At 43.3% G+C, this 26,884-nt stretch overlaps 1 protein-coding gene across 5 annotated transcripts in view; it reads right to left on the bottom strand.

Moving 5' to 3' along the window:
* Positions 1-721: 721 nt before the first annotated feature.
* SNX1 (sorting nexin 1) overlaps positions 722-26,884 on the bottom strand; it is a 33,481-nt gene continuing 7,318 nt past the window's right edge. For 3 of the 5 annotated variants that reach the window (XM_023615992.2, XM_023615997.2, XM_001918032.6), the window contains exons 2-15: positions 19,339-19,447; positions 17,691-17,818; positions 17,072-17,138; positions 12,895-12,938; positions 10,774-10,915; positions 10,071-10,149; positions 9,540-9,615; positions 7,386-7,499; positions 7,091-7,184; positions 5,581-5,786; positions 3,029-3,172; positions 2,344-2,424; positions 1,787-1,858; positions 722-1,157 (exon numbers count right to left, since the gene is read on the bottom strand). In XM_023615992.2, coding sequence (XP_023471760.1) covers positions 1,107-1,157; positions 1,787-1,858; positions 2,344-2,424; positions 3,029-3,172; positions 5,581-5,786; positions 7,091-7,184; positions 7,386-7,499; positions 9,540-9,615; positions 10,071-10,149; positions 10,774-10,915; positions 12,895-12,938; positions 17,072-17,138; positions 17,691-17,818; positions 19,339-19,447 — 1,407 coding nt within the window. In that variant the 3' untranslated portion in view covers positions 722-1,106. Of the gene's footprint in view, positions 1,158-1,786; positions 1,859-2,343; positions 2,425-3,028; positions 5,292-5,580; positions 5,787-7,090; positions 7,185-7,385; positions 7,500-9,539; positions 9,616-10,070; positions 10,150-10,773; positions 10,916-12,894; positions 12,939-17,071; positions 17,139-17,690; positions 17,819-19,338; positions 19,448-26,884 lie in introns of all 5 variants that reach the window. The other 2 variants (XR_011425796.1, XM_070234840.1) reach the window with 2 other exon arrangements.

The raw sequence follows: 26,884 nt of genomic DNA on the forward strand, positions 1-26,884 counted from the left end.
TGCGCTCTGACCAGCAAGGTTAAGCTGCTGTGGACATAGTGAGGGGAAGCCCAGCAACGGCGCATCTCAGACTCTCTTCCTGGCCAGGTCAGCGCAGAGACACCTTTGAACGCCCTCAGCTTGACAACACTCGGGGGCCTCTTGCTGGCATAGTCCCACCTGGACCTAGACAGTAAAGCTTCTTGGAACCTCAAAAGGTTTAGGAACTCCTGGATGACCTTATCTAGAGGCGGAGTGTCTGGCTCTGCTGTCTATGGGGATAAAGTGTTAAGTCCTTATCAGTCCTTTACACTTTTAACATGAATCATGGGTTTTGATGGGTGGCAAGATGAAGTTCCCAACATAAGACTCTGCCACCAGAAGGCAGGCCCTGAGAGGGCTGAGCAGCTGAGGAAACAGGGTAGGAATAAAGAGAAAGTCCGCCTCCTTGGCAGGAGAATCGGTTTTGCCCCTCTTACTGTAAGAGACATCTTTACAATTCCTTCCCTAACGAAGTAGGAATAAGAATTAAACAGATTAAGAGACCCTCAGAGCAGGCAGCTGAGGTAGCTAGAGAAAAAAACTCCAGTTCCACAGGGAAGCAGCAGCAAAAGCTTGCAAACTCCGGTGGAGAGAAACTTATTATACCTGGGCAACTTCCTGGTTAGGAGCATCCCAGACCTGCTTCCCAACTATTCCCCGGCCTAAAGCAAAAAGCACCACCATTCCGAGTCACATGACCTGATTTTAAAATATTTTATTACATAGTCTTTTCATGGCACCATCAGGAGTAACAGAAAACGTTATTCCCAGTTCCTAACCACATCCTGAAAAATATACATTTGTATTTATATATTTATACCAATACTCCACCCCATCCTATAATTCCACCACCTATTGTAGGTCTTTTGCTTAAAGCAAGAAACTATTCTCTCAGGTAAGAAAATATATATGGAAGCTAAATGAAGTAATGGTTAAAGTGATGGGGACAGCTTGGTTGTGGGGGCAGGGAGGGAGGGGTGAAGTCCAGGCTAGGCAGGGTGCATCACTGGGGTCCAGCAGAAGTGGAGGAGGACAGTGTATAAAAAGGCAGCGTCAGGCAGGTGGGCTCTGGTGTCCTTGGTCCATTAGGAGATGGCCTTTGCCTCAGGAAGGAAGGCTTCCCAGTACTTTGCCAGCTGCAAAGAAGTAGGGACAGTAAGCAAGTGCCCCCATCTAGTGGCAGAGCCTGAGCCTCAGGAGGAGCAAGCACAGTGCCAAGGACTCCCCTAAATGTCCTAGCCACCCAAAGGGAGGCCAAGCTGAGAATATGGCTAGGCTGAGAGCAGATCTTGGGATAGACTGGCCAGCCAGCCACACTGCCCTTAGCTCGCTAGACTTGGGGGGCGCATCAAGTACAAGGGCAGTCTCTGAAGATAGTCCTGGTTCTGCCCCAGAGGAAATACCCCTGTGGGGGCCATAGCTTTGTCCAGCTCAGTTAGCTCCTCACAATGGAGGCCACTGTTTCACATACTGACTGAGGCATCAGCATCAAGAGGGTTAGGTGGTATCATGGGGTTACAGGAGAGGAGAGTTGGGGTTTGTCCTTAAAAACTAACTCACTGTAGGACTAAGGCAATCCTGCTATTAGCAAAAGACCCTACTGGACGCTCCATGTTGAAGCAATAGGACCTACTTTCAATTACTGATTATAGCAGGGCCCAGCGAGTCCTAAGCAGGGCCAGCCCTTCCTGTCACCAAAGCTCCAAGTGAGCAGCTGGCCTCTGGAGCAGAAGTAGAGGACGGAAGTCATGCATAACTTACATACCTGCTGCTGTGAATACAGGAGTGTCTCAAGGTACTTGATCACATGGTTTTTGAAGTCCTTGGATTTCTCTCTCTGTAGGAGACAGGATTCTACATTGACCATCTGGACACTTGCTCCTTCTCCTCTTGATAGGATGGTAGTGTTTATTGCTGACCAAGGCGGAACACAGCCCCAGAAAGTAGAGCCAGCAGCTGGAATAGCTATAATTTCCAGCCAGCCAAACGGCCTCTGCCAAGGCCTTGCAGGACTTTCTTGTGTGGTGGGTGGTGTTCAGGAAGGGGAGGAGAAAGGACGGGGGACCAGAGGGTATATGACAACAGCAAGCTTTGTTTTGGGTCTAACTGCTGTGGTCCAGCAACAAGTGTAGGACAGCCACTTTGCCTCAGGAACAAACACACGAACATGAACACACACACACACAGAAGCCCACGCTTGTTCACAACTGCCGAGTCACTGACACTGGCATCTGTCTCCCTACTCAATAGCCCTGGACAAGGCCAACCGCACCGCTAAAGCCGGCACTGCACACCCATGAGAAGCAGGGTCTTTCATCTCACCTCAAACCGTATCACCTCTTTTCGAACCACAGTTGAAATCCTCTCAAAGTCCCTTTCATACTGAGTCACCCGAGACTCCCACTGGGAAAAAAGGAAAGAGAGGATCACTTAATATTATAGTACCATTATTAAATCTTTACCTTTGGACAGCAATTCTACATATGAGACCTCAATTGATCCTTATGTCTGTCTGTCCCTCTGGGTAAGATGAAATACCATACGAAGATTCAGCATGTAAGTCAGAGTCCAGCAGAAGACCACCTTCGGGGCAGCTAGAAAAGAGAAGCCGTGTGCCCCAGGCCAAGCCCGGTCTCTGAGAAAGCTCTGGTACTCCAGAGCCTCCAGTAGGTAGTCACCAGCAGCACTGGGAGCCCCAGGGAACTGAACTGAGTTCTCACCAGGGGGGTATATCTGAATCACCATGGCGCTTTTCAAAGACCCAGCCAGAACCCTTCTGCAGAGATTCTGATGTGGCAAGTCGGGGTGAAACGGGAAGAGAGGAGGAGGGCGAGGCCTCAAGGCAAGCCTGTACTCATTCTCAGAGGCTTCCCCGACAGCTAGTGTCCTTTAGGTTCAATCAGCTCTCTTGCATGCTGTAGGGTTCCAAGCATCTGGGCAGGACAGGACCCAGGCTCAATCAGGAGCCAGCGGAAAGCCCCTTGCTGGGCTGCCTTGGGGGCCTCACCTCTGCTATCTCATCCTTGGCCTGCTGCAGCTTGTCAGGTTTGTTGGCCCACAGCAGCCGAGCCTCAGCCTCCCGCTTCTTCTGCAGTGTGGCTTGAGCATCCTGCCAGCGCTGCCACATCTTCATGCGCTGGTCAAAGGCAGCCTGCGGGGGATGGGAAGAGCACACCAGCCCTTCAGGAGCTGTGCTGGCTCTGCCTCAGGGGGGTCTCCCAGCAGCTGTGCTGGGGAAGGAGCGAGCAAGGGCAGGTTCTGCAGCCATGTGTTAGTGCCCAGCTGGAAGTTTAACACTGAAAGCACAGGCTCGGTAAGACTCCTCTCCAAGCCTCCAGTGGGCCAGCGCCATGCTGCTTCATGCTACTCTCAAGGCTGGATGGCTGGGAGCACAGCAGGCGGCCTGACGCCAGCGCCCAGTACTACGGCTTCCTAATCGCCTCCCTCAGATCAGTCAGTCCATGAATCCACACACTTCCTGAGTGCCTGCCATGTGCCAGGAACTAATACAGTGGGAATGAAACACATGGTCCTGCTTTCATGGATCTTATAATCTAACAGAAAAAGCCGACATTATATTAATAATTATGATTAAATAATTACACTATGTAGAATTCAGAGAAAACAAGCAGGGTAGTATAAAAAAACTGGGAACCTAGCTTAGCCTGGGAAATACATCAAGGAAGGTCAACCTAGGGAAGCAACCTTTAAACTAACACCCAAATAGTAGACAGGGTTAACTCAACAGATCTGTAAATAAACACCTAAAGCCACCACAGGGCCATACCGCTTTCATCTCATCCATACACTCAACTGCTCTAGGCTACCAAGGCCCCCAAGAAGCTCCCCAAAGTCCACTTACTGGTCTTCCCTGTTTCCAGTCCCCTGACCACAATCAACATTTCCAGAAGACAGCTGTTGGCCCAACCAAACCATCTCCTACCCCCTCACCGGCTTTGTAGGCCTCAAGAGGCGGCCTGGATGAAAGATCTGTGCCTGGGGCCAACTTCCCAGCCGTGATCCATTTGCTCTCCTTGCCCGCAAAAGTTCCCTGGATGTTTTCTGGGCCTCCTTAGTGCGGGCCTTTGCCAAAACTTGAACATTAGGGAATGAAATGCCACCAAATTCACCTTGCCCAGCAGTGTCACTGCTGCTCACCTGTAATTTCTTAACAGCTCAAAGTCAAAGGATTAGGTAAAGGGTGACCTCACATCCAAGGAAGACTCAAGCCTAACCCTCTGGGCTAACAGTGGTGCAGCTCGAGGGTCAGGGAAGGGCAGAGAAGAGACATGAGCTCATCTCTCCGATCCTATCCCCAGCTCAGGACCATGAGGAGGGCAGGTGAAAGAGCTCTGAGAAAAGAGCAGTTCTCACCCCTGTGCTGTAGGGCACGCTGCCCAGCCCTGGCAAATGGAGCTTTAGGCGAGGCTTCCCTCACCCGGGTCCACAGGGCCCACTCCACCTGGGAGTCCTATTCAAGAGCTGTGTCCTCCAGAGTCCCCAAACAATGCTCCTCTCTGAAAGCTTCCCCAGAGAGCCCCTCCCTGGGATGGCGCTCTAGGCTAAGCTGTCTGACCAGTTTGAAGAATTCCAAAGCAGGTTATTTTTCCAGCCTCTTATCACTCTGGAGTTAGCAGCAAACTAAATAGCAAAGGGAGAGGACAATGAGCAATCTCTCAGGCTATATTAAGCAACTTTATCACGGAGGAAATGAGAGCCCTGGGAGTAGTCAGCCCTTGACAACACAGGAGCTCACTGGTTGGGGAGCTTCGGGGGATAGGGAGTCGGGGTGGCTCTGTTCCAACCCAGAGGCTCACACATCCAGGTCTCAAGTTGGATCAGGGGCAGACTCAGGCTCCCTCTTGGCTCTTTCCTCCATCTCAGGGAGGCCATGCGAGAGCTGATACCACTGCCCAGTGAAGCTTCCTTGCCCATTCTGAAAGGTCAAGGGAAACCAGTCGACCCTGGTCACCAGGAGAAAAGGTGAGGTGCTCGACCTGAGGGGCAGGCTGCAGTATTGTTATCAGTGTGGTCAGCACAGCATACCAAGGGCTCTGGTGACAAGCTCTCTCAGGTCCCTAGCCACACTCCTCCATGCAAGGCCAAGCCGGTTTCGTGTAGTTACCTGACTGCCCACATTGTAGGGATAAGTGGAAGCCAGCAAGAGCTCTTACCAGGGCGAAGCCGCAGCTTACTGTTAAGGAGGCAAAGACCAAAGGACTGAGGAAGTCACTGCTCCAGGGGGCCAAGACAGCAGGTCTGTGATAAGCCTTGCTTGAAGAAAGGAGCACAGAGGATGCTGTCCAACTTCAACGATAAGGAGGGGCCTACTTGGAAATTCAAGGGTGGTTTTTTCTCCAAATGCACTTAAAAAACTGGCTTTGGGCCTCAAAATGACTCAGTGCTGACTAACAGTTAAACGGATTTTATGGTTCCCTTCTGTCTTGAGAGTAGAAAAAGTTACACCTATTTGAGCTATAACAGATGAAACTTTCTTGGGAAGAGGAAGAGTAAATTAAAGCAAAAGGAGGAGAAAGAGGAAAGGAAATAGAAGCTTACGCGGACTATGGCCAGGAGGCGAATGTAGTCACTCAGGAGCTCGGCAAGGAGGAAGAAGTCATTGTTGGCCTGTTCCTGGTGGAGCTGCTCAATTTTTTCTTCCACCTCAGCCAGCTGGGAGAGTGCCCGTGACAATGCTGTGTTGTCCTCGGAGCTCCCAAGCATGGCTAGACTCTTTGCAAACTGGGCTGTGTTCAGCGCTAGCTCTGGAGGGAGGAAGATAGCAGAGGGCTGATCTCACAAGGAAAAGGGACAAGTCAGGGGCCGGCCTGGTGGCACAGTGGTTAAGTTTGTGCACTCCGCTTCGGCAGCCCAGGGTTTGCCGGTTCACATCCCAGGCGCGGACCTATGCACCGCTCATCAAGCCATGCTGTGGTGGCGTCCCACATATAGAGCAGAGGAAGATTGGCACAGATGTTAGCTCAGAGCCAATCTTCCTCACCAAAAAATAGAAAGAAAGAAAAAAGAAAAGGGACAAGTCAGCTGGCATTGCATGATATGTCTCAGCAACGCTGCCCCCTACGTATCTAGCAACTGTGGGCTCTGCAACCCAGTCACTTACACCACAGCCAACTGTATTCAGAACATGAAGGGAATGCAGCCTGGTCACACGAGCAGGGAGAGGCACCAGCTGTCATAGTTTCACCAGGTTAGGCCTACCTGGAAGCAGCAGCTCAAATATTCCTGGAGAACCAGGGGCCAGTTCATACAAACAAGTCAAAGGAATGATCCTGATTTTTATGTTAAAGCTCACAATAAATATCCTGTCTGCATGAGAAAGAGTGAATGCATGTGTACACTGCATAGTCCTGCACGTTCTAGAGCAGGATCAACTTCTTTTGTGAAGGGCCAGATAGTTTAGGTCTCGCAGGCCACATATGGTTACACTCTCTCTCTCTTTTTTTCACTCATCCCTTTAAAAAATGTAAAAACCATTCCCAGCTCACAGCAATAGGCTCAGGGCCAGATTTGGTCCATGGCTGGGCCATATTTTGCGATACTTTGGCTTCATTCTACTGGTTTTCTGAATGTTTACATTTCTGATTATCAACATGTTTAAGGCAGAGAAGGAAAGCATTCAAAGTTGGCAAATTTCACTAGCTCTTAAGAAAATCTCACCAACGAAAGGTGAAGAACAGTTAGGAAACATAAATGGTTTCCCTGCATTTACACGTTGCTCGTGTGACCAGGGAGCTGAAGTGTGTGACATCATTTTGGATATAAGCCAGTAACTCAAATCATACCAACAAAAGCCCAAGGTCCAGGTCAAGCTGCACCTAGGATGGCTTCCCTGCCCCTCCCAGGTAGAAAGGACATTGCCCACAGTGTCTGAGTCATGTTTCCTGCCAGGAGATGCAGGGCCTATCTTTTTGATCAGAACACCAAGGACCAGGTGGGCTAAGAACTTCAGCTTGAATGGCTGAGAGGCTTGAGAACAGCATGCCCTCCCATCTCCAGCTCACTGGAGACATCAATTTCCCACCTCCAAGTGCATTTCAGAGGTTGTTACCTTTCCTATGGTTGACTAGAGTTTCTACAACAGCATGCAGTTTCCGTAAGCGCTGCTCCTCACACTCTACCTCCTGGAGCTTCTCCTCAAACCACTGAAACACACAAGCCCAGAGCTTTAATGGAGGTCACTCTCACAGGTGTAGAGCACAGTCTTTCCTTAGCAGTGTTTTCAAAAAGGAACTGAACTATCTTAATAATAAAGTCTCAAATCTCAGAAATTTCAGGACCCCTCAGGGTTTCTGACCCATAAGCATGACCGGACAGGGTAAGCTGAGAGGCACAGGGCTACTCACAATGTCTGATTCATTCATCTTGATGGTCATCTTGCTGACCGCATCTGTGGCTTTGTTGAACATCTTGAGGAGACCAGCGCCACTCAATGTCTGGGTACCCACAGCGCGTGGCAGCTAGAAGACCAAGAAGGCGGGGATGGCAAGTTATCTGCTGCCCCTATTTTAGGTTCAGAAGAATTAGTATTCATCAGATGGCATGCCCAAAACTTGCTAAACAAATTATTTGAACTATAGATTGTTGTTTTCAAAGGGAGTTAGACAAATCCATAACTAGCACATAAAGAAAAATCAAAGGACCACTTAAACAGAATCAGCAAAATTTTCAGCTTTTGATATTGTGTGCAGAAAGGAAGTAGAGTGTGAGTATCATGTGGCCAGGTGACCTCACACTGAGATCGTCTGCCCACCCAGGCATGAACTGCTTAAATACCAAGCATGCTTTTATGAAAAGTCAAAAGTTCCTCTGGATTAGCTTACTCTGCACACAGCTGGACTTAAGGTCTTGAAAGACTTTGAAGTTGCGCTGTGATTCCATTTGGATTTTCTTCAGTGAACAAAGGTCCAAAGACAGGAGCATTATTTATTCAGACTGAAGCTATTTTTAGGGATGATCTAGTTAAGCCAAGCATGTCAAATATTTAGAAATAATTTGATTGGCTCAGTCTTACCACTACTTAGTCATGGAAGGGATGCTGAAGAATCTACAGTATATATAGTACACTAGGCTGAAAAATTAGATTTTAGTGCTCAGGACTCAGGGCAGTAGTTCTTAACTTGGGGCCATTTTGCCCTCTAGGGGCCATTTGGCCATGTCTGGAGATAATTTTGGCTGTTAAAACTGGGTGGGAGGGGCTACTGGCGGCATGTCGTGGATAGAGGCCTAGGATGCTGCTAAACCTACAATGCACAGGACAGTCCCCCACACCAAAGAATGATTCAGCCCAAAGTGTCAATAGTGTCGCCTCAAACGCTATTCTAGGGACATGAAGTGAGGATCAGGGGGTGAAAAGGAAGAATGTATTTAGGAATCCCAGAGGGGGAATGAAAAGATTTTTTAACTAAAAAATTTCATTTTGGAGGGAAAAAACCCATATACCTAGTGTCATTTTTTTCATTAGAGTAGTACATAATATACACAAATTAAAATTTAAAAATTAAATTAAAAAATAAATACAAAATAATAATCCCACCCTGTCACTTATTTCCTTCTAGTTTTCTTTCCTACGAGATACATTGTTTTATTTGTTTTTGTTTTTTGAGGAAGATTAGCCCTGAGCTAACTACTGCCAGTGCTCCTCTTTTTTGCTGAGGAAGACTAGCCCTGAGCTAACATCTGTGCCCATCTTCCTCTACTTTATACGTGGGACGCCTACCACAGCATAGCGTGCCAAGCGGTGCCATGTCCACACCTGGGATCCAAACCGGTGAACTCCAGGCCGCCGAGAAGCAGAACGTGCGAACTTAACCACTGCACCACTGGGCCGGTCCCACAACATTGTTTTATTCTGTTGTTTCTTTCGATCCTTAATGACTAACAGCTGTTTCAAGTTTCACTTTTCATAATTCTTTTAATATACGCTTCCAACAAATATACATGAACATTTCTGTATACTTTGTTTATGATGAGAATAAAGTATTTGTTATAGTGATATATTTTACTTAATTAATTCTTCAATTGTTAGCAAGTGGGCTGTCTCCAATTTTTCACAATCATGAATAGCCTACACATAGCCTGTAAAAAAAAGACTGCCCACTTGAATCAACACTTTTGCTACATGGCAGTTCTGTGGTCTATGGTAACTGGTTTTGAACGAGTGCCCCTCAGCTCCTGGAACAAAATAAGCATTCAATTTGAGCCAAGTAGTAAACTAGGAAAGACACGCCAAGGACTTGCCAAATAGATCATTGCGTTGATCCAGTAAGACAACACTAGGCTGCAGTTTGACCTCTACAACCAGTTGCTTTTGACTACAGGCAGAACTTCTTTAATTTCAAAGGCTGAAAAATACTTGACACTCTTGGGGGCTTACAAACTAGGATATAGTCTGGTAAAAGGCTTCTGCATGTTAAGTGCTCAAACAGTTGTTGAATGAACTAGTTTCAATTCACTGGGGGTAGAAATCAATCATGAAGTTCAGTTCGCACAACACTAACCTCTTCTTTTTCCAAGAACTCCCTGACATCGGGGTCCTGTAACATGGTGGGATGATTCACAATCCTCTGAAGGTACCTACAGGGTAAGCAGTTATCTGGTTAGTCGACCTGGCCTGACAGGTTTTGGGTGTCATACAGTGCCGGCAGTCTTTGCTTACTTTAAAATGTCCTCAGATAAGGCACTTAAGTATGACTGCTTATAACCACCTTCAAGTTCATGTCTTCATATTTCCAAAAAGGGAAGAAAAACAACTATTCAGAAAGAGACCTAAGAGTCATTCATATTTGATTGTCCAAGAAGGAGAATGTGACTGTCTGCTAACTCAGGATGGGGAAAGAAAAGAAGATGGTCTATTCCTAAGGAGGGAAGGCAAGGGACTTAAGGAGGGTTAGAGATAACACAGTGTGTGAATATATAATTCACTCAAGTTTCATCTCTATTAACTCCAGTGAATGTCTCATAATGAAGTCTCAGTTTCAGCTTTTCACTTATTCTCATGTTATTCAGGAAAATGGGTGCACGGCACCTACCTTTCTAGAGCAGCCCTCCGTTTTTCAAGAAATTCTGCAGAAGAAGAATCTTCCTTCCCAACTTTTACTTTTGTCATTCCTGAAATGGAATTTAAAAAGCAAAAATAACCACAAAATCATGAAAAAGATAAACCTGTAAAAAAGAAAAAACAACCCTAGGAGGAAAGGCAATGAAGACAGCACTACAAAACACTACAAAAGCCAAAGGTTGCTTCTGTGTCACCAACAGGTATGAACAAAAGTTCTTTACATGAGAGTCATTTTTTAAACTAGTCTTGAAATGCTGAAAGTTTGAAACTCTGGGACTTGCAGAGCATGTTTTCTAAAAGGAGGCCATGGGACTCTAAGCGTAGATTAACAAACATCAATTGATGGTAACGTGTAGGTTCCTTGCGGCCCCCTCACCCTTATCCAATCGAGTACATTTCAATCTGGAGGGAACAGCAGTCATTTAAGACTCTTGGATACCAACACCAACACAAACACACACAACTGTGGAAGCTAAAACCAGAGCCTCCTACTGCATCCAAGGAAAGAGGACATATCAAAACATGCTATTTCCCTAGACCCCATGAGATTTATAGGAAAATGCTGGAAATATTTCTTTTCTAACCACAAGATTCTACACTCATTAACAGAAAGTATATTGCAGAAAGAATGCAAGGGAAAAAATCCAAGCTGAATAAAAGACACAGGCTCTTACCTATTAGGCTCTTCTCGGGTGGAGGAGGGACAATGAAGCCATTCTGAGAGTGTTTCTCTGAAAGCTTCTCATAAAGACCCAGAAAGTCACTAAATCTTCTTTTCACTGCAAACTGTTTACTTCTGAACATTGGTAAGCTTGTCTTAAGGATAGAAAAAACACAAGGCAATTTCATTCCAAATAGGGGATGAATGAGTATCTTCAAAGTCATCCGGAGCCACCTGGTAAATAACTATCAAAGGAATCTATTTCCCAGATCCTTTAGCCACCTGGTAAATAACTTTCTCCAAGGCTGAGATTCCTAAACTTTTTTGATCTACAGTTCCCCTCTGGCTGTCTGGGAGTCTATGAAGCCCTTCCCAGAATAATGATTTTAAATGCATACAATAAAATATATAAAATTACAAAGGCAACTAATTAAATTCAAATACAGTTTCATTCCCAGGTTAAGGACTCTTGCTCTAAGGAAAAAGATGTTGAAGTCTAGTTTAAAGCTAGAATTCTATGGTCACCTGTAACCCATTCATCCTGCACTGACTTATTAAGGATATTAGCTGCTGGAATTAAAGCAGCCAAACTAAACAGAAGACAGACTAAACAGTGCTCCTAAGGGGGAGGATCACATGAAACGTCTACACTGTAGATATTTTAACCTCTGAAGTGTCACAGAATCTAGAACTCACAGGAGGCAGGCCAACAGGTAGTGGAGAGACAATACACAGGAGACTTCAAGTAAAAAAGGCCTAGTAAAAAAGACTAGGCCTACATCATAACAAGAAATCATTTAATACTCACCAGCTGGCAAAATTTAAGGAAGTTGGCTTTTTTTGGCAATTGTTGGCAAGGAAGTGTATCAATGGGAACTTTTTTTTTTGTGAGGAATATTAGCCCTGAGCTAACTACTGCCAATCCTCCTCTTTTTTCTGAGGAAGACTGGCCCTGAGCCAACATCCATGCCCATCTTCCTCCACATTATACGTGGGACACCCACCACAGCATGGCATTAGCCAAGCGGTGCCATGTCCGCACCCAGGATCCGAACCGGCGAACCCCGGACCGCCGAGAAGCAGAACGCGCGAACTTAACCGCTGCGCCACCAGGCCGGCCCCTCAATGGGAACTTTTACACACTGCCAATGGGAGTATAAACTGGTACAGACTTTAAAAAATAGTTTGTATTCCTTTTCTTCACCATTTGCACTACCCATGACCCAGGGTGATTACTCCTGATTACATATCCTAGAGAAATTCTTCTATGTGTACATTAGGAGACATGTGCAAGAATGCTCATAATTACAAAAACTGGAAACATGCCAAATATTCACAACAGGAAAATGGATAAATATGTTATGTTATAATCACACATGGACTAATTACAGCTACACACAACATGGATGGTCTGAGAAACAATGCTAGTAAAGAAAGCACTATTTTCAGCATGATACCATTTTTATGAAATTCAAGAACAAAGCAAAACAGTCTATTTTTTAGAGATACATATGTGAAGACTGTTTATAAAGGAAATGAGAGACAACTCAGGAGAGTGGGTGCCTCTAAGGTGTGAGGCAGGGGATATGACAGGGAAAAACACGCAGGTGAATTCAATGGTACTCATCTTAAGACTGGTGGTAGGTTCGGGGCTTCACTTTTTATGCTTCACAACCTGCATACAACATTGTGTAAGTTTGTATGCATTAATATTATATAAAAAAGGAAGACCAGACCTGAGGGGCAAAGGTTAGGGAAAGTATTAAAAGAAGCTCCATATAGGAAACCTCAGAAGAACTGATGATTTTTAAACAGGTGATATAGTTTGGGTCAATCTGCCAAACTAGCTCTAAGCAACATAGTTCCTAAGAGGAATGGGACTATATCAGATACACTGCATGTCTTAATAAAACTTACAAAGTTTCACACTGAAGTGTTAGCTCTCTGGAAGAAAGTGGAAAGGCTCAGATGATATTACCAAGGGGATGCAGGCTTGCTCCATCTTGAGTAAACTTGAAGGAAGATGTTGGCAAAGAAACTAAAGAAATACCCAGAAATAATCTGAATGATGACCTTCTTGGTATAAGCACCCAGGTCTATTAAGGTGGCCATCAGCAGGGTCCCCTGGACTCACCTGTGTTGTAACTTTGTAGGCTACATAGGCGTTCATACCATCCCCTGTGGGAGAACAAGAAAGCAGGAGAGGATTATTTTGTAAACCCAAGCAGTGCTAATCTTGCTAACATTTAACCAGGGTCATAAGCCACAGGAGCCCTGTATAAGAAGGATGCTTGTTTCATCTCCAAGCTTTATATACTATCCTGCAATCCAGCTCCTACTTTTCCTCAGAGCCTCTGTGGCACATATCAGGCCCCCATGGATGCTGGCAAGGCCCCAATTTGAGTCAGACAAGAGAGTCAGCCTCCTGTTCCAAAGCCAGGCTCCATTTATACCCTCCACAAAGAAGCAGTGGATACTGACAATCCATCAGTTGTTACCATGCCAATATTTGGGCTGGTTATACACATCTGTCTAAAACCAAACAATTCTCTTGCTGTATAAAGTAGGAGGAGGAGAAGGAAGCAACTGATGTAAAAGGAAACAAGTAGTTCTACCCTAAGCTAGCTCTGGGCTGTTTGCTCTTTCAGAAATACTTCACGGCCTCCTCCATGGGTGCTGGGGGACACTGACCTCTCTCATCTAGTATGTTCACCCAGAGCAAAGGGCCTGGCAGGAAGATACTTTGGCTGCCTAATATCACACAAATCTCTCTTTCCTGCAGGAATTTTTTTCTGAAAAAGCCTTTGACTGTTAAATAATTTGGGATTCAAGCAATTGTTTTTCTCTGTGGCAGTGTCCTGACCTAGACCACTTGGGAACATAAAGGCACCATTGACTCCCTGAGCACTGAAAAGACATACATTGGAATCTAGTCAGACAAAGCTCCAGTGCTGGACTCTGGCATTTTGAGTTGGTTTGTTCCCTTCCTCTCCACCCCTCAATTCTTCCCCACACCAAACAGGAAAACCTAGGTCAACAATTACTAGCTGCTTAAGCTTCTGAACTGGTCCTGGAGTGTGGGCCGGGGTAAACAAGGTGCAGTAGTGGATTAGCAGGATCACCTATTGCAACTTGGTTTCCATAAGATGGCGGGGAATGTCTACTTTTATAAAGTACACAGAGAAGTTGGAGATTATACAAGAGTAGAGGACTTGCTTTCTCTACCTCTCCAGCCCCTATCAAAAGAGTGTGTATAAAACAGAAATGATAAGCAAATAAGCATTAGAACTTACTTTATACTGATTACCACCATTAGTTCTCCTCTAAAACACTTATACTACACTGCCTAGTACTATTAAGGATGCTTACCACTGATAGAAGGAAATAAAAATCTAAATTTACTTTAAGGATAAAGTATTCAAAATTTTATTCACAGTTGAATAGTCATGGTCAAACATCCAGAAGGTCCATCCCATAATTTAGTACCTGCAATTAAAGAAAGTCTACATGCAAATACACACAAAACACAGTAGCAAAGCAGGATCTTCAGACACTTTGCATGTCAGCTGCTTTTACTGAGGCAATGTGTGAGAAAAGAGACATACTTGCATGTACATACAGAGTTCATAAGACTTAGAAATGGGTCAGTAATATAGCAGTTTTACATTTACCTTCATTTCCTAAATAATTTCAGAAAGTTCAAGATGGCACATGCAAATTACTAAAGCTCTAAAAAGCTTATCCTGGTAGAAGTAGGATTCTGATTTATTTAGATGTGTGCATGAATAAGAAGCACATGTTGAATAAACAGCCCACACAAACAGAAGGTGTTGTTATGAAGATCAGGCCCTGAATATGAAAATGCTTCTAAGTAGCTAGCTTGTTGGCATCAACATGTCTAAGAATCTAGACTATGGTACAAGTGGATGAAGGCTTCTCATCAAAGGTGATTCGTGTTTAAATCAATGTGACCCACGGGATGTTTAAATTACTGCTATGGGTTGAATTTTTGTCCCCCTCAAAATAAAAAAGCCAGCCCTAGTTGTCTAATGGTTAAGATGAGGTGCTTTCACCACCAGGGCTCAGGTTCATTTCCTGGTCAGGGAACCACACCACCATCCCGTTGGTGTCATACTGTGGTGGCTGCACGTTGCTGTGATGCTGAAAGCTATGCCACTGGTATTTCAAATACCAGCAGGGTCACCCACAGTGGAGAGGCTTCAGTGGAGCTTCCAGAATAAGACAGACTAGGGAGAAGGAAGAGGTCATCCACTCCTGAAAAAATGGGCCATGAAAACCCTGTGCATAGCAGTGGAGCATTGTCTGATATAGCGCTGGAAGGTGAAAGGATGGCGCAAAAAGACCAAGCAGCGTTCAGCTCTGCTGTACACAGGATCGCTAGGAGTCAGAATTGACTCCACAGCACTAACAACGACAACAACAAAAGATACGTTGAAAGCCCTAACCCTGAGTATCTCAGAATGTGACCTTATTTGGAAATAGGGTCTTTATAGAAGTACTCAAGTGAAAATGAGGTCAGCAGGGTGGGCCCTAATTCAGTATGACCGGTGTCCTTAAAAAAAGGGAAATTTGAACAGAGACAGACACGCATAGAGGGAAGATGAGGTGAAGACACTCAGGCAGAATGCCATGTGACAATGAAGGCAGAGACTGAAATGATGCATCTACAAGCCAAGGAATGCCTGAGGCTACCAGGATCTAGGGGAGAGGCATGGAAGAGCCCTTCCCTAGTGCCTCCAGGGGAGCATGGCCTCAGTGACACCATGATTTCAGACTTCCGGCCTCCAGAACTCTGAGCGAATTTATTTCTGTTTTAAGCCACCCCATTTGCGGTACTTTGTTACAGAAGCCCTAGGAAACTAATATACTCCCTCTCTCTCCTGGTTCAAACGTCATGACTTTTAAATATTAAAACAATTAGTATTATTTACTTACAGTTTATCTTATTCTACCAAGAATTTAAAGCAGCTAATAACTAGCTTAAAATCAATGTGCCTATAGAATATTCACAGATATTACAGAGGCAAGAGAGAATCCTAAACATGTTATCCAAAGTTCTGGTCCAGGCTCTACCACGGACCGCATTGTGACCAGACAGGAAAACTACTTATTACCTATTGGTTCTCAGTTTCCTCTATTATTGGATGAGGGAATTGTCTAAGACGCTCATAAACATCCTACCAGTGCAACAGTCCAGGAAAAGTAAAACTCAACAGTTTAACGACAAACCATTTTGGCATAAAGTCTTTATAAATTCTTGTTCTTCAGAATAGACAAAGGGTGTTGGAAATTACATTTTTCCTCTTAATCATATAAACACCACCCCTGTTTAGGAGGATAAGGCTCTGTATAGCCTCTTCTGTCAGGGGAACCTGGAACAAGGAAAGTCAAGGCCTGTTGCTCTCTGCTCACTAATAGCTTTCACAAGCTTGGGACACAGAAAGGCTACTTCCAAAATCCAAGTTTTGGCCAAAGTTAAGTGCTCTTTTTGAAAATCTAATTTCAATTTGACCAAAATTCAACCTGGGTCCTTTACTCTTTACCTTTGAAAGAGAGATGCAGACTTCCTCATTTCTTTAGGATATCAAAAGTACACGATAAACGACATGTAACAAGAATTCCAAACTTCTTGAGGGAAAAATAAATTCAGTAGTCCCAAATTTTAGAACATGTGTTTTTAGGGTGTTTAAACAGAATTTATGATCTTTTTTCTTTTTTTGAGGAAGATCAGCCCTGAGCTAACATGTGCCACCAATCCTCCTCTTTTTGCTGAGGAAGATTGGCCCTGAGCTAACATCCATGACCATCTTCCTCTACTTTATATGTGGGACGCCTACCACAGCACGGCTTTATAAGTAGTGTGTAGGTCCACACCAAGGATCTGAACTGGCAAACCCTGGGCTGCCGAAGCAGAATATGCAAATTTAACCACTACGCCACCAGACTGGCCCTGGAATTTATGATCTTAAAAGGGAGTAAAATGGTTTCATCAATTCTGTGGGAGAAGGCAATGGCTGGGTTTTTAAAAAAGGATTCTAATAGTATTTGACGCCTCTGATTTTTTTTCCTAAAGCCAAGAAAAGCCTAAATAAAGTGCTGGGTGACTGCTGTTTCAGGCCTTAGAAGCATAGCAAGGGGTGTAATTTCACAGGAAAGATAATAATGCAGTACTTCACACTGGCTAGTTCGGCTCTGGAGGTAACCATCTAGAAATTAGCTAACTATGCTTTCCACAGCCACATCTTAACATCACAAGGAGTCCCAAGTACCTATCTTACTATCTTACTTACCTATCTTCTCAGGATCAGTTATACCAACTGTCAAATCAAAATGGTCTTCCTGTTCTTCTTCTTCTAGCTTTTAAAGAGAAGACAAATCATGAGAGTTGATATAAAAAAAGGCTATTAATTTCACCCTGTATTAATCTTATATCAATAAAATAACATCAAGATAAATCCTTCAATGAATCAGTGTTCAGTTCCGTCCATTCCCAACAATCCCAATGAACCAACTCCCACAGTTTTAAGCTGGAGCCTGCTCAAAGGTCTTTGTTACATCTATTCTCTTAAAACCTTATTTTGATCATAATGAATAATTACTCGGTTTTGGAAGACTTACCTCTCTCAGGCTAAGGAGGGAATGAGGAGAGACTATACTCTTTAATACGGGAGCTTCACACACTAAAAATCATTAGTGACCATTGAAAGCCTTTGTGCTGACCTCTGGGCAAGGCAATAGACACTTTGCCCAAGAAAGAGTCCTTTATTGGACTCTGGCTGTCCATTAACCATAAAGGTCTTCTTCAAGAGTCATAAATATTTTCTCAAGGTTCATGCTCAACTGAATTTCAGACTGGCAGCACAGTCCTAAAAATCCAAAAGAAACAAGACCAACAGCATAGATTCTCACCTCCTCAGAGCTTGGTTGTGGCTTAGAAGAATTTATGGCTTCCTGTGGAGGAAGAGAAATGAGCGTTTTGGCTGGTACCTTCTTCTGATTATTTTGTGTGCTGTCCAGGGATAGCTCCACTGTGGCATCTAAAAATAGTTGATATTTTATAATGAAGGTCAATAATGGGTCTTTGATGGCTAAACTGCAGTTCTATAGGTTAAGAGACAAGAACAACGGCAACTACTCTCAATACTTAGAGGTTCTCAGATTAAGAGTGAAGAAATTTTTACGTGGCTAAAATGGGAGGATAGTAAAAGAGGTGTTTGTCTAGCATAAGTTTAGGAGAGCAACCTCTTTCATTCCCAAATACAACCACTTGGCTACCCTCTACCTAAAATTTAGGCAAGAACCAGGTATCACGCAAAAAGACTACACAGTCAAAGTAAGTGTGCCAATTTACTTTATTCTCAGGAGTATTCCTTTGAAACGTTATATAAACCCTATTTATTCTTTTTATAACTATGTGTAAAAGAATAAGTGCGTCTATCTGCTTTACAAGCCACTATGATAGAAAAGGCAGGTACACCGACAGCAAAAAATGACATCAAAGGAAGAGTCAGGAAAACTGTAAGCTAGAAAAAATGGACCCAAGATACAAACACAGTAATGCTTGGGAAAAGGCACTGTTTGCCACACATGAGGATGGCGCTGCTGTTTTAGCAGTTTAAGAATTATTCACAATTTTAATTTTAGATCATCTTGCAAGGATTAAGATATGTTTAATATATGCTGTCCAAGAGGGATAAAAAGACATGTAATATCTGAAAAATCTTTCTAATGCAAATAGTTTTTAAAAAGTAGCGCTTAAGAGTCACCTTTGTATATCTGGGAAAATCCAGTTGAGAATAACTCATTCCCTAGGTGTTCTAGAGAGGGGACTTTTAAAAGAGCGCTTTGCACCATTTTTAGGCATTAAAATTTATTTTTTATTTTATTTTTTAAAGATTGGCACCTAACAACTGTCACCAATCTTTTTTTTTTTTTCTGCTTTTTCGCCCCAAATCCCCCTAGTACATAGCTGCACGTTTGAGTTGTGGGTCCTTCTAGTTGTGGCATGTGGGACACCACCTCAGCATGGCCTGACAAGCGGTGCCACGTCCACGCCCAGGATCCGAACCAGCGAAACCCTGGGCAGCCGAAATGGAGCGTGCAAACCCAATCACTCGGCCATAGGGCTGGCCCCCATCCTGCAGGAATCTTGATGGCAGGGACTGCATTTTACAGGTTTGGGACTCCTCCACAATCATATCTTACATAGAGTTACATTTCAAATATGTAAATATACTATTTTACTCTTTTTTTTTGAGGAAGATCAGCCCTGAGCTAACATCTGCTGCCAATCCTCCTCTTTTTGCTGAGGAAGACTGACCCTGAGCTGACACCTGTGCCCATCTTACTCTACTTTATATGTAGGACACCTGCCACAGCATGCCTGGATAAGAAGCACGTAGGTCCACACCCAGGATCCGAACTGGTGAGCCCTGGGCCGCTGAAACGGAATGTGCGAATTTAACTGCTGCACCACCAGGCGGGACCCCTTTTTTGGTTTTTCACTTTAACTCAGCAATGTGAAGATTCCTATTATAAGTTATGAGTCCATACTCACCTGCAAAGAGATCCTGTGGCTCTTGGTCTTGTTCCTCATGGATCCCATTTTCTCTGGAGCCATTGTTGATGGGAAGAGAAGCAATTCTCTTTGGGGACTGGGGCTTACTCTAAAAACAAAGAGATATTCTGAATAAAACAGTGCCATTAAGAACAAACCTAGAGGGGCCGGCCCCCTGGCCAAGTGGTTAAGTTCGTGCACTCTGCTTCGGTGGCCCAGGGTTTCGCCAGTTCGAATCCTGGGCGCGGACATGGCACTGCTCATCGAGCCATGCTGAGGTGGCATCCCACATGTCACAACTAGAAGGACCTATAACTAAAAATACACATCTATGTACCGGGGGGCTTTGGGAAAAAAAGGAAAAATAAAATCTTAAAAAAAAAGAACGAACCTAGAAAGTGACTTTTAATTCATCCCTCAGTGGCTCCCACAGGTGTTTAGGGGAAGACAGGATCACTAGTCAGCCAGTTTAATAAGCAGCCAATCATTATCAGTGCTGTAAGTGCTGCCCAGGTGATCACAGAGCTAAAATAAACTCATACATTTTAAAGTTAATTTTCAACACCATAGCCTTACTGAAATGCCCTATCCCAAAGCACGTGATACCGATAAGGGTATGTACACACACAGACAATTTTCAAAAGAAATGTGTCCAACTGCATTTCCCCTTCTCAGTTGGTGACTTTCATTCTTTCAAATGCTGATGGGGCACATTCTAGTGACCAGGACACGACACTGGAGTCCAGAATTCAAGCTCTGGATCCTGGTTTACTTTGTGGTCTTGGCTAAACTGCTCACTGAAGTCCAGATGTGTGGATATTACTGAACCCTTGACAGGCAAAGGAAGGTATAACACTTTACATCTAAAGCTGTTTCTAAACATAACTTTTCTTTTCATCCTTCACTTACACAGACACAATTTTCCACCACACCCGTGTCAGGCTAGCAGAACAAAAACCAGTCATGCTTAGCCTAGTGGGCACATGGTGAAAATACAGTCAGGCCAGGGCCTTTATCAAAAGCTCAGTGATCAGCCGCAAACAAGGGTGGGGTGGGACCCAAACCAGTACCAGAAAGAACAAAGCTGGATTGTGCAGAACATGAACAGAAAGCTGGGAATCCAGCTTCAAAAGCCATGGTGTGGTACTACAGGGTTTTGAAGTCAGACCCCAAGGCCAAATCAGTTAAAAGACCTGATTTAAGGAATCTTTTATGAAACATTTCCTTAACAAATCTGAGGGAGTTTGTTTCCTGCAAACAGGCTTTTTCTGACCCAATGGAACAAAAGGAAATGACAGATCCGACGGGTCCTCTGAATTTGCCATGCAAACAGCGCCATCCCAACAGTGGGGCCACCCTCAGAGAAAGAAACTGTATTAGATTTGTATTAGCAAACAATGCTTCTACTGGAACTTTTCTATGCTAACAAAGTTTACTGAGCACTTAGTGGTATATGCTTAAATGTTATACAAATTCTATTAGTGATTCTGTCTTCTAGCTTCTATAATCTTAAAAAACAACAACAAAAATCACTGCAGAGACACAGACAACAAATAATAGGGCACAAACAAAACTCACACTTCCCTTTTGTCTCATACATTGCCAACCACCTTCCTACATATACACCTACATATTCCTTCCTATACATACTCTTGTGCTCTTGTACAGTATAGGGATCTCATAAAAAGCCATCTGATTTCTTTTAATTCAGTTCCCACTGATACTAGTCATCTTTAGATGGAGACTAGGAAAGACTAAAACTCAAGATATGTTAAGGATAAATGTATACAAATGTAATTTACTAGTAGCTCACCAGGGAGACCAAAGCACCAGAAAAGGCACAGGTTAGAATTTAGCCATTTCTAAAGACGGCTAGAAGAATTCATTCCTGTGACACGAAGATGAATAAAGCCAGCTTTCCATTTCTGATTTACCAGCTAAACTAGAAAGTTTAAAGACAAAGAACATTTTCTGAAACAATGATAGAACAGCAGCCTGTCTTTCCCTGCACTAATGAGAAGAGAGAGACCCAGGTGGACAGGACACTGCAGTGACAACTAGAGCTCTCTTCCTGTCTCTCTTCCTCCACCAGACCCAAACGGTAAGCTGCTTGACTAGAACCATGATGAAACTGACTTGTGCTCCCTTAGTAAGCCAGGTAACAACTACCCGTGAGCACAGAAAAAACTGCTCCTCAGATATCCTCTGGGACTCCATCCCCAAAACCACTCATGGCTGAGTTCTAAGAAAGCTGAAGATAGTTAAGATGGATTATGATATTCCCTACCCTGATCTTTCCTCTGTAGTTGTTCTTTTACAAAATTATTCTTCTATGTACGTAAAACTTTTTACTCTGTTCCTCCACCCGCCACCATCTGAGCTTTTTCTTTTTTTGGAGGAAGATTAGCCCTGAGCTAACTGCTGCCAATCCTCCTCTTTTCACTGAGGAAGACTGGCCCTGAGCTAACATCCATGCCCATCTTCTTCTACTTTATACATGGGACGCCTACCACAGCATGTGTGCCAAGCAGTGCCATGTCTGCGCCCGAGATCCGAAGCGGTGAACCCCGGGCCGCTGAAGCAGAATGTGCGCACTTAACCGCTGCGCCACCGGGCCGGCCCCATCTAGGCATTCTTAACGTCATTAAGAGTTGTACAAAAATCCCAATTTCAGGGACTTAACATTCTATCGTATGGGTATACCACAACACAGTCATTTCCCTAAGGATGGCTATTTAGACAGTTTCCAGGTTTTTATCCCCACAAATAATGCTGTGATGTCTATCCATATATATAAGCCCACATCTGATTATTTCCCTGGGATAGATTCTTAAGTAGAATTATTGGACATAAAATTTTCAAAGGTTCTGCTAAGCTGCCTTCCAGAAAGATCACCAGCTTGCATCCCACCTCCCACCCCTCAGCAATGTGTGAGTCCTGCACCCACAGCAGCAGTAAGCATTCTCTCTCTTTTAAAAAATCTTTGCCAGGTTGAGTGGTGGAAAGTTGTCTTTACTGGCCATTGGAATCCCTGTGACTTTTCTCAATGTCCTCTGCCCATTTTTCTACACTAAGTTAGTATTACTTAGTTAGATGTACACTTTTCTTACATAAGTATGTCACCCCTCTCTCTGCAATATTATACAGTACCCCTCCCCAACTTTACTTCTTTTCACATTTGCTTTATTTTTGGCCTTACCAAATTCACTTTCAGTTGATTGATCTGGATCAGCACTGGACAAACTAAGCTTATTTCTTTAAGCTGAAGAGTACCCAGCACACGGTAGGCCTTCGAGGCATATTAAGTTTTACTTAAAATCAGATCCAAAAAAAGCTGAGCATAACTATTTTTAAGGAAAAGAAGAAATGAATCCCTGTTTGTGGTAGCCTACATTCTTACATGACTGTTAGAGAAAACAAGTCTTCCAAGAGACTAGAGTCGCTAATAATAGCTTGTTATAAAAATATACCCACCTAGGCATTATAACACATTTTATATGCTATGCCTTAGGTTAAAAGGCTAAATTTATCAAGATATAATTTATACTAAAAAGCTAATTCTGAATCAACAGTTAAAATTTTAGGAAGGACTCATGATGGGGGAAGGAAGGAGGCACACTGATTATACTGAGTGGCAAAATCATTACTAAAAATAAGCCTTGCTTTATAATCCATATTTTGAAAACCTCTCAAGAGTCAATAAGTCAGAAAACTATCCATCTGTTTGGAAGGAGCTAAATTTCTAGGCAACAGACAAAACTACATATATTCCGTAATAAAAATAGTACCTTTGTGATGTAGTTAATAAAGCCAAAGAGCAGCCCTGCATACTTCCCCCTGCCCTTTTTTAAAAAAAAATAAAGGAAGCATTCTTTCTGTCAGTGATAGAATCCTAGGCTAGGATATACAACACCTGCTAACTCCCTTTGGCTGTTCATTCTAGCAGGTTCAAGTGCCTGTTTATAAAAGCTCACAGACGGCCTAATCCTAACCCTCAGGCACTAGAAAGATCTGCCAGCAAGAGAGCACTTGTGTTAAGAGTAAACAGATATTCCTCTCCAATTACCAGCCTCAAACCATGAGGCCCAGGCTACTAAAGCAGTTCTCTTAGCTCAGAGAAGGACAGATGTGGGCTTGCTGTCCCCCAGAGCTGACACAGCCATTCAGTACTGGAAAGCACTACTGAGATTCTGGGGAACTTCCCTTCAGGTTAAGCAGTTGTGATTCTTCCTTCCGTTGCTCAACTGCTTTTTTTGCTCCATGCAGAACACTTGCATTACGTTCAAGAGACCTCAAAAGGGTGGTAACCACTAAAGCTCTCAACTACATTTAGAGGTCGAATCCAAATTAAATGCTAAGGTAACACTGCTTCTGCAGAACTAGAGCAGTGATTTTCTGATGGAAAATTATTATAATTTAGTAAGGCAAGATGGAGCTACGGCAATGTGTGATCATACTAATGTACCAAGGCAAGGACAATTAGGAACAAGTCAACCCAGAAGCTATACTCAGATCATAACAGAGCAGTCATGAAGTCTTTAAAAATTACCCTGGAAGACTTTGGCATAAATACCCCTCCTTTTGCCACCTTTACTTCTAGGGAGAAATGAGCGAGGTGGGGCAGTGTATTAGTTTTCTATCACTGCTGCAACAAATTATCACAAATTTAACAGCTTACACAATGCAAATTTACTATAATTCTCTAGAAGTCAATACAGGTCTCGCTGGGCTGAAATCAAGGTGTCACCAGAGCTGTGTTCCTTTCTGGAGGTTCTAGGGGAAAATTTGTTTCCTTGCTCTTTCTAGCTTCTAAAAGCCAGGCACATTCCTTGGCTCATGGGTCACTTCCTCCACCTTCAAAGCTAACGATGTTGCATCTCTCTGTGCCTTTCTTCTAAAGGTAATCTACCTTCCCTAGTCACTCTCTCTCTCTTCCACTTTTAAAGAATCCTTGTGATTACACTGGGCTCACTAAGATATTCCAGGATAACTTGCCTATCTTAAGGTCAGCTGACTAGCAACCTTAAATCCGTTTTCAACCTTAATGCCCCTTTGCTTTGTAACCTAACATATTCACAGGTTCCAGGCCATGGACATCTTCGGAGGCCGCAACTATTCTGCCTACCTCAGGCAGTGACTCCTCTCCCATACCATGTTTCAAAAATGGCACAGAGGGGCTGGCCCCGTGGCTGAGTGGTTAAGTTCACACGCTCTGCTTTGGCAGCCCAGGGTTTCACCGGTTTGTATCCTGGGTGCAGACATGGCACCGCTCGTCAGGCCATGCTGAGGTGGCGTCCTGCATACCAGAACTAAAAGGATCCACAACTATGTACTGGGGGGGCTTTGGGGAGAAAAAGGAAAAATAAAATCTTAAAAAAAAAAATGGCACAGATGTGCTAAAAGCTTCTGTGCTTGGGAGAATGGACATTCAGTGACAACTGGATTTGGGAACAGGGTGCATCTAACTTCACAAACTGGGTGAATATCTGATTAACTCTAATGATTTCACGATGTTACTCCCTCTCATAGCTTAAGGAGTTAAAGTAGGGGTTCTTGGGGTATACTAGGGTCCATGAGCCACAGAATGCAGGGGGAGAGGTCTATGAATTTAGATGGGAATAAAATTACAATTTCATTTTCACCCTCTAACTACAATTCTGCATTTTCTTCAATTATAAAGATATGCAACAAACCATAATAGTCATAGCAGTACTTGAGACTCTAATAGAAATTAGATATTTTTTATTTGATATTATAGTTGTTACAGATCTCAAAATATCATTTATGCTCATCTTTATTTAAAAATTATAGTAGTGTTTAGATCCATCCCTAGGTCTTATTTAAAGCATTAAAAAGCACGTTACTAATATAAATATATATAAAATTGTTTTAATTTTTATTTGACTAGCCAATTGCTATCCAAAATAAAATAAATTTTACTTATTAAATAAATTTAATATTTATTTTAATTGATAACTGCATTTCAGTATAACTGGTTTCCTTTGTAATCCATTTTATACATTTAAAAACATTATTCCGAGAATAGGTCCATAGGCTTCAGTGGACTGCTAAGGGGTCCACAACACAAAAAAAGTAAACAAGCTCTGAGCTAGAAGGTAGAGGAAGTAATGAAAATGGAAAAGGGGGAGCTGGAAGGCTGGGGAAAATGAGCCTGAAGTTGATCATAGAGCTCGTTCAGGAAAACGGTAAGCAAGCCCATTAGAGACCTCAAATGAAAGGGCATGCCATGATTTAGGACATTCTACTGAATTCACTTTTATAATTTCCCTACTAAACTTTTTGGGTCTCAAATTAATATAACTTAGAAGGGCTCAGAAAACTGCAGAAGGATCAGAGCACTAATGGGTATGTTAACTTCTAAGCAGAAAAAGCAAACCCTGTTCAAATCTGCTCTGAAAGCAGAATGAAGCCCCAGCTGTCCATTTGACGAAGCAAAAGAATAAGCCAGAAAAAGTTGAGCAACAGGCTTTTCCTGGAGATGAAATACTTATGGCTACTTGCTCTAGTAACTATCCACTACTCATGATTTATTTGTGCCAACAGTTACTCAACAGTGCTGAGAAGTTCTGAGGACCAACGGAGAGAAATTAGAGTCTTCTTTTTCCTCTCTCCCCTCCCAACCAAACAAATCACAAATGGCCAAGCCATCGGAGCTCCCTTAACACCTGCGTAAGCAAAGGGGGCAGCAACTCTATAGAAACCAGAGTACAACTGCAACCTTTGCTGCTTCTCTCACAAGCCCCAAACTCTAATTTTAAATAATTTTTAAGTTGGGTTCTTACTAGTCATCTTTAAAAGTCATCTTTTCTCATTCCCCTTCCCTTAAAACTGCTTTGTAATTACTTTTGTTAGTCTTTCCTTCATAACCTTGAAAGGTAGGTTAACTGCTAGTACAATTCTATAATCAAGAAATTAGGGGCCAGCCCCATGGCTGAGTGGTTAAGTTCGCGGGCTCCACTTCAGTGGTTTCGCTGGTTCCGATCCTGGGCGCGGACACGGCATCGCTCGTAAGGCCATGTTGAGGCGGCGTCCCACATTCCACAACTAGAGGGAGCCACAACTAAAATATACAACTATGTACTGGAGGTATTTGGGGAGAAAAAGCAAAAAAGAAGAAAAAGAAGAAGATTGCCAACAGTTGTTAGCTCAGGTGCCAATCTTTAAAAAAAAAAATCAATGAATCTATGTACTTCAGGAAAATCTAAACTCATTAAAAGTAAAACTTGTTTACAATTTGAGCTGAGCATTAAAATGAAATCTTTGGACATAACACCAGTTGCTAACGTTTTCAAGAACATTTGTATCAGACCTACGTGAAAAACGTGGAATTTCAACTTCTGAACTTTTGACCAGATCTGACCACCTGATGTCATGTTAGCTCCAAAAACATGTGTCTGAGAAAATATGCCTACAGAAAATACTACACACTAGAGGACACTTACCCATGACTATTTACTAATATTAGTTGTAAATGAATATACCGTTAACTAAAGAAACTAAGCAATAAAGCTTTGTTTAAAAACAC

Source organism: Equus caballus, chromosome 1 (assembly GCF_041296265.1).
Source record: "Equus caballus isolate H_3958 breed thoroughbred chromosome 1, TB-T2T, whole genome shotgun sequence".
NCBI lineage: Eukaryota > Metazoa > Chordata > Mammalia > Perissodactyla > Equidae > Equus > Equus caballus.